General features: G+C 43.0%; 1 protein-coding gene across 1 annotated transcript in view; it reads right to left on the reverse strand.

Moving 5' to 3' along the window:
- LOC101519617 (contactin-associated protein-like 5) overlaps window positions 1–13,522 on the reverse strand; it is a 384,664-nt gene that overhangs the window by 69,674 nt on the left and 301,468 nt on the right. Inside the window, exons 19-20 of the mRNA XM_058664176.1 lie at window positions 10,092–10,331; window positions 2,579–2,803 (exon numbers count right to left, since the gene is read on the reverse strand). Of these exons, the coding sequence (XP_058520159.1) occupies window positions 2,579–2,803; window positions 10,092–10,331 (465 nt within the window). The remainder of the gene's footprint in view (window positions 1–2,578; window positions 2,804–10,091; window positions 10,332–13,522) is intronic.

The raw sequence follows: 13,522 nt of genomic DNA on the forward strand, positions 1-13,522 counted from the left end.
CTTCAACAGTTAAGTCTGTCCTCTTTTCTGATGACTTCCCTGACTTTCGGTGTTCATGACTCTCTGTAGCATGTTCAAAGGAACCCTCTTCAGTATATTACATCAAAGTTACATTCTAAATACTTTTGGCTCTTGATAGTAGTCTCCCCTGCCATGCGACTCACTGGTAATGAGGTCATTGCTTTAGTACCATCAGCATACTAGGAATAAGCTATAAGGACACCCATTCTCAATTTCTCTAAGCAGCCTTTCAAGGTCCAAATAGAAAGAAAGGGAATAATCACACAATGCAAGACTAGGGAAGGCACTCAGAGGTTATTACTCTCCTCCCTCAACAATTATCACCATACTTTTGGTTTCTCCAATGATTAAACTGGAAATCTCCAGAGACAGGAAATTCTCTATCATTCAAGGTATTTCATTCCACTGTTACAAGTCCTCAAGTGGGAAAAGATTCATCCTCACCGTTACTCAAATCTGCCCCGTGTGACCTCCTCCTTTGTCTAGGTGGTCTGTGTCTCTGTGTGTCTCCTTTCCTTGTCATCTTGGGACAGCAGCATGCCCTGCTTATCCTGCTTTTATCATGGTCCCTGTTACAGTAGAATTGGATGAGAAATTACCCAACAATGTAATGGAAGAATGAATAACTCCGCAGCTATCTGACTTGTACTTTTTATACAAGGAGCTGGTCAGAGAGACCCTGGATTCTATCTCATTGTGTCACCTGTACTGCCTCCTATGAGAGGATTCCCTGGAGTTATAGCTGCTGGCGCCTCAGCAGAGTGAGGCTATCCTGAGGTTCCTGGATTCACACGTGAGTGCTCCTACCTGCCCAGAGACTTAAGAGTGAAATAAACAGACCAGACACAAATGCCTCCATGTTTCTTACATTTATCAAAGATGCAAAAAGATGCAAATGCTGGCGATGCTATTGTTGCTAGTGTATTAAGCTGCCAGTTGCAATGTTAGCATGCTATAGGAGTACTCGTTCAAGTCTCAGCTGCTATGCTTTCTATCTGGCTCCCTCCTAGTGTACCAAGAAAAGCAGTATAAGAAAACAAAATCATTCAAGACCCAATTATCCACATGGGAGGTTTGGGAGCAATTCTAGGATCATGGCTTCAGCTTGGTGCCCAGCCATTATGGTCATAAATGATCCTGGCACTTGCAAGCTTAGAATTTAGTCATTGAAGCATCTCATAGGGACTGAAAAATGACTTTTTTTTCTCTACATTTTTACCTCTTTCTGTGCTATCCTGTCTTTCAAATATGCTTCTTCTCTTTCTATAAAACAAATACATAGGGCCCTGAGGCGTGGACTAGCGGCTAAAGTCCTCGCCTTGAACACGCTGGGATCCTATATGGGCGCCGGTTCTAATCCCGGCAGCTCCACTTCCCATCCAGCTCCCTGCTTGTGGCCTGGGAAAGCAGTCGAAGATGGCCCAAAGCTTTGGGACCCTGCACCCACATGGGAGACCCAGAAGAGGTTCCAGGTTCCCGGCTTCGGATCGGCACAGCACCGGCCGTTGCAGCTCACTTGGGGAGTGAATCATTGGACGGAAGATCTTCCTCTCTGTCTCTCCTCCTCTCTGTATATCTGACTTTGTAATAAAAATGAATTAATCTTTTAAAAATAAAATAAATACATAGTCCCAAAGTGGTGGTCCAGTTGGCTAATCATCCCCCATTAAGTGCTGGGATCCCATCTAGATGCCAGTTTGTATGCCAGGCTGCTGCACTTCCCATTTGTCTCCCTGATTGTAGCCTGATAAAGCATCTGAGAATGGTCCAAAGCCTTGGCAGCCTATTAGATGTCCTTCAAATTAGGAAATCAAGTGCTTCTCAAATACTGTAAAAAATAAGACATCATTAGTCCAGAAGTATAAATAATAGTGAAAAGTCTCCTGGAAATGTAATTAACCCTATTGATTTCTCATTAGGAAATAAATGCCCTGAATTTATTTTATCTGTGAACTTTATATCAAGCAGGAATTATCATAAACAGCAAGGAGATGGTAAATTTTTCTCTGATAAAATAATATTACTGCTTTTTCAAATAACGTTTTGAAACAAGTGCATAATAGCAGTGCCAAAAACTGTCACATATAATTTACACACACACATATATAGAGCCTCCAAAGTAATTTATTCTTTAATGTTATGACCCATCTAGTCTACTTCTCAAGACCTAGATGGCCGACACCTATGCATATCCCTGTATTTATGCTAGCTGTTTCAACCACCCTCAGTAATGAGGACTGCAATAAAGATGACAACTTTTAGGTGGCAATCCTGAAATTCAGAAACACATATGATCTTATCTACTCTTCATAAATTGTAACAAAGATAAAAAGAATCACTGCCTAACAGTGGTGTCAAATTAAGTCCCTGCATTTGAGACATCCGTGAAGAATCAACACTGGGTCTGAATAGCAACTGCAACTTACCAAGGGAAAGCATAACCCATGTTTGGGCTGGGAGTCAGAAAATGAGCTGGTCAGGTGGGACCCAGAGGAACCTGCCCTGATGCTGAGACCTGGAGGGCATTTCCACTAGGTTTGTAGCCACTAGCACTTACCATTCTTGCAGAGCAGAGCAGCCAGGAAGTCCTGAGAAGAATAATTAATGAAGAGCAAGAGGCTGGGTGCCCGACCTGTCATGAAGCTAAGTGCAATGTTCTCCTTGGACGGCGCTGCGTCTGCGTAAATCGCTGAAGATGACAGACTGAGGTTCTTGGTCACAGGGTAGGGTTCTTGAAATGTGTAAGTAACCGATGTCCCAGCCTCAAAAACAGCAGAAACTTCTGTAAAATATTAGAGGAAAGACAAGACACACAATCTAGAGAACCGTTTTGGCTTACTTAACTTTTTTTTCGTCAAGATGCCAAGTACTGTGCAAGGCATTTTGGGAAACTCAGCTTGTTTCCCTCAAAATTTATGAAAGTGCAAATAATCTTATTATTTATAAATGTAGAACTAGAGCCTTACAGAAGTTGAACAGGTGGCACAGCCTGCAAGGGGGCCCAGCTCCTTCTGATGTTCAAATTCAGTTCATGCACTGAGGACGTGTGACTGTCAAGATGACCACCACAGGACAGACAACAGCAATCACGCACCGCCCATGCTTGCAGCAATATGCAAAGGGGAGTCTACTGACACCATGTTCCTTGTGAATTTGTGATTCCAATAGTTTGGTTTTCCTGATGTCTCTGGAGGATAATGAATGGATTCTAACTAAGGGGCTAAGAATTATTCTCTATGGAGTTTAATCAAGAATAAGGATTAGGGTAGACACAGCAGCATAGTAAGCTAATACTCCTCCTGTAGTGCAGCTAACCCATAGTGCCGGTTTGTGTCCCAGCTGATCCACTTCTGAGTCAGCCCCCTTTTACGGGGCTGGGAAAGCAGTAGATGATGGTCCAGGTGCTTGGGCTTCTGCACCCATGTGAGAGACAGAGAAGAATCTTCTGGCTCCTGGCTTGGGGTCAATTCAACTGCAGCCACTGTGGCCATTTGCAGAATGAACCAATGTATGGAAGACTGATTGATCTCTGTTTTTCTGACTCTACTTTCCAAAAAAAAAAAAAAAAAAACAGTAAATAAAATGTAAGGACCATTGTAAATAGCACAAAAGGAATTTGTAAAAAGTGTATTTTTACAAGGACCTGGATTCTAATTCCTGGACTCAATATTTTTAGATGTCTAGGCACTGATATTCAGTGAGAGAAAATAGCAAAGATTTGGACAAACAGCCTTCTCTTGAGAAATGAACTCTACAGCGCAGTGCCCTGGGTGATACTCAGCCGCCACCATGCAGAAATGGAGCATCAAAACATAGATGAAATTCCCTTATCAGGAAGTGCAATTCATGATCCAGTGTCTCTGTACATGCTTCTCATGCCATCTGCCATATTAACGCCAGAGTGCAGCAGAGATTCCAGCCCGCCTCTAGACCTCATGCCAACTGTGTCAGCCCATGCCAGCTGCAGCACCCTGTAAAGATTTTCTCCTCTGAGGAGTGGGACTTATAACATCAGCCTTCCCCTTAACTCCCCTGTTAATAAACAAGATACTCTCCGACTCAACAGGTCTGTCAGCGTGGTGTGAGCTGAGACTCTATGCTAGAAGTGAAAGTTATCTGACATCAGGCAACGAATCTTGCCAGTGAAAGTGCACAGGAATTAGGAATCATGATCTAATGACCCTTTGCCATGAATTATGTGTGGAATATCCCCAATTCCCCACAATAATCTATGTTTGAGTTGATGCCATCCAGAACACAACCCAACCCGATTATGGTTGCTGATGCTATTGCAGATTTGTTCCACCTTATGAAAATTTGATGCCGGTACTTAAAAAATATAAAGTAGCATGTTTATGCATATTGCCAAGCTAGCATGGAATACTAGTTCATTTTTAATAAAGGTTCATAGAAAATTTTCTGCATTTATTATACATTCTCCAATATTGGCATTTCGAATGTAAACATAAGCATCACATATTGTGGCACTAAAGATGGCAGTTCATTCACTAGACTGGTTCGAGTATGCCCTTCGGTGAATTTCCTTGGAGGTGTTCAACCCACATTTTGAATTACTACCCCCTCCTTATCAAAACAAAGGACTCCAATTTGATGATTGTGGATGTGCTTAAACATATGTCAAGTTGAGAGAATTCTCTGATGAACAGTGGTATATATATTCATACTTAAGGCAATAAATTAAAATGAAAAATAGTTTATGATTAAAAATGCTAAACCCCATTCCTACCATCACTCTCTCCAAGCCTCAGTTCTAGTAATTTGTACTTCTTAGATATTGTCTATTTGTATATAAAACTAAATTCAGTAATTTATCCTTGGCTATTATTCTTTCAGCTTCTTACACAGTATGAGTAAGAAGAGTAAGAGTCTAAGCTTTCTTACAAAATCAGTTGAGTGATCCATACATCCAATACCACTGGACAAATGAAAGAATCACTTGAAGCAGATTACCAGTGACATCTACTCTATTCCAGGCTGTAACTCACACGACAAAAATCCCTTGAGTGTCTCTTTGTGGAAGGAAGAATGATAATGACGTTCTGAGATGACAAAACACACTCAAGCCGTGGACATCAATGGAAGAGGAGAAACAGGAATATGTCACCATGACTAACAGTTACTGTTAAACTATAGACAATCTAAAGGCAGAGAATTGCTACCTTTCTCTTTTGCCTCAAAGCTCCACAGAGAATTACGAAGGTGAATGTTTCCACCCCTTCCATTTCTCACTTATTGAGAGAAACATATAAAGCTCCACTTATTTACCTGCCCAGAAACATGGACACCATGGGAAACTGGGAACCGATTTTCTTCCCACACCTTTAACTTGCCAGTCTCCTGCCTCTGAAACCTGGAATTTTTCTACTTTTTTCTATCGCTTCTTAGAATTCCATTCTTCCTTGTCAAAATACTGCTTTAGATTATATCTTAAGCCACCACTTTGAGTAACTTTTCAATCACATAGCATCCACTGCATACCTGAATACACTCAGATGTTTTTCTCTTATTAATCTGGTATTACAGAGTTCTTGCCCAAGCTACAAACTTGTAAGGATTCAGGGAAGAAATCTAGTCCCACCTCACAAGTCCTATCTAGAAGTTAGCTTTAGGTTTGGTATGCACGGAGAGAAGACAATGGTTCCTGGTGGTGTGTGTGTTTCCCAGAACAACCTGGGAAAGCCTGAGATGAGAACTCAGCAGTGATGGGCCCTAGAAGGGTAGTCCCTGAGAGGTTTAGGAACCAGTGTGGCCTGAGGTAAGAACCTGATGGAAGCTTAGTTGTGATGGGTGCTGGAAGTGTGGGCCCTGAGGGGATTAGGAACCAGTGTGGTTTGAGGAGAGAACCTGATGGGAGCTTAGTTGTGATTGGTCCTTGAAGTGTGGGCCCTGAGGGGATTAGGAACCAGTGTGGCCTGAGGAGAGAACCTGACTGACTGGAGAGGAAGTCTGTTCTTCTCATCTCAGCTTTCCTCAGACCCACTGAGCCTCTGCTTATGCAATATGGGTGGAGGTGGGTTTGATGTTTGAATGGATGGAAGGATTAGATGGCAAAATCTAAAAACAGAGCTCAGGAAGCTCTCTCAGTCAGTAGTAGCAGGACTTAACAGTCTTGAAACTCGATTTAGAATTAGAGCAATTATAAAGCCCAATACTGGATAACGAGTAGGCTCATGGTTAACGTAAGATTAATGAATCTGTGATTAAGTTACAAAAATCAACCAAAAATTCATGAATTTTTTGACATTTAACCACTGATTAACTATTTCACCGTGTTAAAATTTATCATTGCATTTCTATTCCATAATGATATCATAATGATACTGTACAGATGTTTTTAATGAGTCCATATTTTTCAGCAATGAATAGTGTAAGATCCATGGATTAAGTGACATTATTAAGGACATTATTATTATTGCTTCAAAATAGCAAAGGAGAACAGAATGTGACTCTGCTGAGACAATGACATTGCTTACAAGTTGGTAATTATGGAAACCAAATCATGTAGGTTGCAGAATATGTCTAAAGTTTCCACAACAAAAATTAGGGGAAAAATGTATTTGGCAGGGACATAGGTTTGTTTTGTTTTGTTTAGAAAGTCAGATTTACATAGAGGAGAAAGAGATCTTCAGAGGGAAGATCTTCCTCTCTGCTAGTTCACTTCCCAAGTGGCTGCAACAGCCAGAGATGAGTTGATCCAAAACCAGAAGCCAAGAGTTTCTTCAAGGTGTTCCACATGGGTATAGGATCCCAAGGCCTTGGGCCATCCTCAACTGCTTTCCCAGGCCACAGGCATGTAGCTGGATTGGGAACTGGAGCAGCTGGGTTACAAACTGGCACCGATACAGGATCCCAGCGCATGCCACTAGGCTACCATGTCAGACCCCCAAACTTATTTTTTTCATAAATCTTTCTAAAGATTCATTTATTGCTGTGAAAGACAGAGTTACAAAGAGAGAGGAGGGGAGAGACTGAAAGACAATCCATTGGTGCACTCCCCAAGTGACCGTAATGGCAAGGGCAGGTCAGAGTTGAAGCTAAGGGCTTTATCCGGGTGCTGCCTTCCAAGACACATTAGCAGGAACTGGACTGGAATTGTAGAAGCCTGGACTCCAACTTGCATCGGTATGGGATGTTGGCACATCAAGCAGCAGTTTGTAACACAGAGTCAATGCCTAAATTAAGTAATTTTTAAATAGGATTTTGGCCAGATGTAATGATAGTTAAAGTTATATGCCATTTTTTCTTAGAAAAAATTTTGTTAACAGTCACCCTCCAAGTGCTTTGTGAAAGTCTTGTAGCCTTGGAAACAGCCCCTTGTGAGACACTCGTGTTTTCTAAGTTTGAAGATCAGGAAGCCAAGAGCCTTTTAAGCCAAGTTACACAATCAGTGGTGCTACATCGCATATCCTAGATGGTAGATGAGTGAGAATCTGAATTTAGTTTGTTCTGGTGACAGAGGGGCAATGTTACTCTGTGATGTACAAGGCTGCAATTACAGAATGTATTCAATTAGAAAAAGCAATTATATTTTATAGGATTTATTACCGTATTTACACACAAAGCCTACACATATATAGAAATGATGTGAGGGCCTGGCGGCGTGGCCTAGCGGCTAAAGTCCTCGCCTTGAACGCCCCGGGATCCCATATGGGCGCCGGTTCTAATCCCGGCAGCTCCACTTCCCATCCAGCTCCCTGCTTGTGGCCTGGGAAGGCAGTTGAAGATGGCCCAATGCATTGGGACACTGCGCCCGCGTGGAAGACCTGGAAGAGGTTCCAGGTTCCCAGCATCAGATCGGCACGCATCGGCCCGTTGCAGCTCACTTGGGGAGTGAATCATCGGACGGAAGATCTTCCTCTCTGTCTCTCCTCCTCTGTGTATATCTGGCTGTAATGAAATGAATAAATCTTTAAAAAAAAAAAAAAGAGGTAATACATATTCTAAATGAGCTTGAAGTACCTACCTGTCCAGGATAATAAGATTTCTCTGTTGCCTTGCTTTATCTAGAGAATTCATTCCACAACAATAATTCCTTGCGCAGGACTGATATTCATTGTGACAAACTTGTTCAATGCGATGAATTCACACAATCAATAAAAAATGTTGTCAGGAGCCTAGCGCTGTAGCCTAGCAGCTAAAGTCCTCACCTTGCACATGCTGGGATCCCATATAGGCACCCGTTTTAATCCCAGCAGCGCCACTTCCCATCCGGCTCCCTGCTTATGGCCTGGGAAAGCAGTTGAGGATGGCGCAAAACCTTTGGACCCTGCACCTGTGTGGGAGACCTGGAAGAGGCTCCTGGCTTCAAATCTGCGCAATCCTGGCCGTTGCGGCCACTTGGGGAGTGAATCATCGGAGGGAAGATCTTCCTCTCTGTCTCTCCTCCTCTGTGTATATCTGACTTTTCAATAAAAAATAAAATGAATCTTTTTTTTGAAATGTTGGCAGGATATCAGGGAATGAACTGTAGTAACTTGCTTTCTGGCCTCAGAATGGTCATGAACAAAACAGGAGCCTCTGAGCAGAGCTCACAGGGTTTGAGAATGGGTGATAGATAGGTCTAGTAATTACGGTTACTGTTGGGATCCTTTTGTCCTGAGTTTAAAATTGCCTCCATTCTTGATGCGAGTTTTCTGATAATCTAAACTTCAAGAGGCAGCACTGATGATTCAAGCAGTCCACCTTGGGAGATTCCCACCAATGTGGGTCACATCTGTGTGGGACAGCAACATTCAACTCTTGGCTCCCAACCTTGAGCGCAGCCTTGGGATTTTGGGGAGTGATTCAGCAGATGACAGCACGATCCCTCTCTCCTTATTGCCCTGTCTCTTCAATAATAAGCAATGTAATAAAGAAAAAAAAAGCTTAACATTATTAAGGAGAAGTAAAGGCCAGTTCGGTAGCCTAGTAGCTAAAATCTTCGCCTTGAGCGTGCCAGGATTCCATATGAGCACCGGTTCTAATCCTGGTGGCCCTGCTTCTCATCCAGCTCCCTGCATGTGGTCTGAGAAAGCAGTGGAAGACGGCCCAAAGCCTTGGGACCCTGTATCCGTGTAGGAGACTCAGAAGATGCTCCTGGCTCCTGGCTTCGGATCAGTGCAGCTCTGGCCACTGCAGCCACTTGGGGAGTGAATCAATGGACAGAAGATCTTCCTCTATCTCTCCTCCTCTCTATATATATCTGACTTTGAAATAAAAATAATTAAATCTTTAAAAAAATTAATAAGAAGAAGTAAAATAAGTCTTGGGGAACATATGTAGAAGAAGGAGGTTTTACTGGGCATTCAACGTTGTTTTTATTATTATACTTATGATATACTTCTTGAAAAAACCAATTAGGTGGAGTTAGCACTTTCAAGATGCCTCCAAAGTCAGATATTATGATTCTTTGATGACATCTTTAGATTAAGGAACAGAATAGAGAATGTTACTATTATTCACAAATACAACACACTTGAGAGTCCGTCGCTTCCATCCCTCAGGTGCCATCACTGCCTTCAAGAGTTTGCTGTGCTGTAATTATCCACCCAGTTTAGCTGCGTCTTCATATAAGAGTAATGAATCTGTGCAAGTATATTGAGTCTAAACCAAGGAAAACAGAATAACTGCGGAGGGCCTTTCCAGGCAGTGGGTGTCATGTGGCCTGATCGCTGCCTGAATAGCGTGCAGCAGTTATAACATTTGTATAAGGAAACAAGAAAAGTGTCTGGCACCAACATCATGATACAGTAGTGCATTAAGCCACTGCCTGCAATGCTAGTGTGTCATATTGGAGAGTTTGTTCAAGTCTCGCCTGCTCTTTTTCTGATCCTGTTCCCTGTGCAAGCAACAAAAGATGATCCAACCACTTGGGCCCCTTTTACTCCAATGGAAGACCCAGGCAGTGATTCAGGCTCCCAGAATTGGCCTGGTTCAGATTTGGCCACTGTGGGCAACAATTTCGTCTGTCAACCAGTAAATAAAATCTCTTCCTTTCTGTTTCTCTCTATCTCTTTTGCTCTGCTTTCTAAATGCATAGTATTGATGTTTTAACTACATGTCAGGCATACCTTTGTTGCAAAAGGGCCCTTCATACGGTGAGCTGGTGCAGTCACACAGGAAGCCACTCTGCTTCTCCATACACCTGCCCCCGTTGTGACAGAGGCTGCCGTAGCTGCTGCAGTGGCCTGGGCAGCCGGGCCTGACCCCAGATGTGTCCTTGGCTCTCTCCTCCAGGTCCAATTTCTGTCCATTCACACGTAAAGAACGAATACATCCTTGGAAACCTTTCTGTCTTGATGATGTTCCTCCTAAGGGCAAAAAAACAAGACAACACAGGTTCAGTATTTAGAAGCCTTTGTTTTGAACTTTACCTTTTGGTAACATTACCTTACCTTACATTACCTTTTTGTAACACTGCCAATGTGTGCTGTGAATAGAAAACAAAGAGCCTGGGGTGTGGGGGAAAATGCATGTAGTTCTAGACTGGGACCTTACACCGCTTCAGCTAATGGGAGAGAAGCCATAAATTCCATGTAATTCTGTGCTTCAAAGGACTTAACAGTGAAAATCCAGATCTCCAAGTTCTTTTGGACAAAACTAGAAGAATGCTTTCAGGATCACAATAGCAGAATCCCTTCCTAAGGCTCATGCAGCACAGCACAGATACCTGGGTTAGATCCCAGCTCCTGGCTTTGCCCTGGTCCAGGCCTGGCTGCTGTAGGCATCTGTGAGATCAAAGTGGCAGGTGGGGATGTCTCTGACTCTTTTTCTATGTCTCTGTCACAAAATAAGTGAATAAGCAAATGGAATTACCGTTAGGAAGACAAGGTATCTATACCTAATGCAGATTAGCACCATAACCCATTGTTGATTGAGAGTAATGGCTTGAGAAAGGAGTATAACCAGAACTTCCTGAGTCTTTCATTTCCACTGGAAACACAGTATCCAGCAGGCTGCCCCTAATCCTCTAACTCCAGGAAAAATACGCAGTAAGAAAGAACCCACCAAGATGTTAAATGAAGTCGCATAGCGGGAGTCCATTCAGCAATGGGAATCCTGAGAGATGCCAAAGAACTCAGTTGAAGGCAACATTTCAAACACACACACTCTATTTCAAATTCTGTAGGTGACATAGTCACTCTTCCAAATGGCACCTCTGTTTCTCACTTAAAATTGGTCTTGCCTGTGCAACATAACTCACCCTGTAGTTGCTATCTAATGCATTGGATGGAAACATATTGTGGTTTGGTTATTTGTAATAATGAGGATTGATTAGGTATGCGTACACTAGGGGTGTGAAAAGGACGTGTAGGTGTTTGATGTCTACTGAAAGTGCTGATGGAAAGGAGAAGGCAGAAAGGAAGAAATCAACGGCAAGGCTTTCTTGCAATTATTTTCTGCATCCTTAGTACCTGCAAGAGCATTCATGATTTCTAATTCCTTATTCTACATTACCAAATATGAGCCTACTAAATTCTCATAAAATGCGTTGTCATCTTACAGGAGACTATAGATATAAAATAGGAAGCCAAACTGCTGGGGTCAAAGCAAGCTAATTATCCACCTGCACCACCAGTAATCACATATAGGTATTGGTTTGTGTCCTAGCTTTGCCACATCTGACCCTGACCCAACTCACTGCAAAAAAAAAAAAAAAAAAAGGCCTGGGAAAGCAGCAGAGGATGGTCCAAGGCTTTAGTCCCCTCATCCACATGGGCAACCTGGAAGAAGCTCCTGGCTTCCAGCTTCAGACCAAGGCATCTCTGCCCATTGTGGCCATTGAGGGAGTGCATTAGTGATTGAAAGCTCTCTCTCCCCTCTTTCTCTCTATGTACCTCTTTCAAGTATATATATAATGTATGTATGTCTGCATACATGTGTATGTGTATACATACACACACACACATATATATAATAAAGAAACATGATTGTATATTAGAGGATAGACTCAAGAGTTTCTTGAAACAAAAAAGAATTTTGGTGTGGAGATTCTGATTAGACTTCTAGGTTGGCTCTTCTTTTTTTTTTAAGACTTATTTATTTTATTACAGAGTCAGATATACAGAGAGGAGGAGAGACAGAGAGGAAGATCTTCCGTCCAATGACTCACTCCCCAAGTGAGCCTCAACCCCCGGTGCTATGCCGATCCGATGCCAGGAACCTGGAACCTCTTCTGGGTCTCCCACGCGGGTGCAGGGTCCCAATGCATTGGGCCATCCTCGACTGCTTTCCTAGGCTACAAGCAGGGAGCTGGATGGGAAGTGGAGCTGCCGGGATTAGAACCGGCGCCCATATGGGATCCCGGTGTGTTCAAGGCGAGGACTTAAGCTGCTAGGCCACGCCTCAGGGCCCTGGGTTGGCTCTTAATGCTAACTTCCTGCTAATAAATACCATGCGAGGCAATACATCATATATTACAAGTACTAGAACACCTGGAATTCATATAGGAGCCCCTGACTGATTCTCTGACTTCTGGCTTCAGCCTGGATCAGCAGCAGGTTTTCCAGGCATTGATTTGGGAAATCAACCAGGCTATGGGAAGAACTCTCCATCAGCACCTGGGTTTTTCAAATTAAGTGAATGAATGAACGAATATGATTCAAATAATTTCAGACATTATGCAACCTGGTAACAAAGTAATCAGAAGCGAGGTTGGTGATATGGGCTGGAATGGAGGACTGACAGCCTTTTCAAAACCACACCAGGTCACCAGCCAGACTCGTCACGCTCTGTCTAAAGGTGGAGACAAGGCACTGCAAAGAGGTAAACTGAAGTTTCTTACTTCAAGTAGTGATCAAACTCTACAGTGTCAGTGTGTTTAGTTCTGATAAGTGAACCTCAACTTGTCAAACAGAGCATTTCTAAATGTTTTCCCCTGTGTCAGTTTTGGTGGAGAAATCTCCTTTCACCCTCAAGATGAAGCAGTTAGACACAGAAGCACATCAGAGAGGAATGCTCATTTCCTTCCTACAGACAATGAGAAATAAAAAAAGGAGGGCTGGGCCCTGAGGCGTGGCCTAGTGGCTAAAGTCCTTGCCTTGAAAGCCCCGGGATCCCATATGGGCGCCGGTTCTAATCCCGGCAGCTCCACTTCCCATCCAGCTCCTTGCTTGTGGCCTGGGAAAGCAGTCGAGGATGGCCCAATGCATTGGGACCCTGCACCCGCGTGGGAGACCCAGAAGAGGTTCCTGGTTCCCCGCTTCGGATCGGCGTGCACCGGCCCGTTGAGGCTCACTTGGGGAGTGAATCATCGGACGGAAGATCATCCTCTCTGTCTCTCCTCCTCTCTGTATATCTGGCTGTAATAAAATGAATAAATCTTTAAAAAAAAAAAAAAAAGAGGGCTGAGGCAGGCAAATGTTTGGTTTTGTTTTCATTTCTCGTATTTTGCAGTCACTTTCCATGGTGGATTGTAATAACTTTTCATCTATTTGGCTAGTGTCAGTCTTCTAACAGAAGTGAAGAATACAAGGTGTCTGGCCCATTTACTAGGCGTGAC

The sequence above is a fragment of the Ochotona princeps genome, chromosome 5 (genome assembly GCF_030435755.1).
Source record: "Ochotona princeps isolate mOchPri1 chromosome 5, mOchPri1.hap1, whole genome shotgun sequence".
NCBI classification, from domain to species: Eukaryota; Metazoa; Chordata; class Mammalia; order Lagomorpha; family Ochotonidae; genus Ochotona; species Ochotona princeps.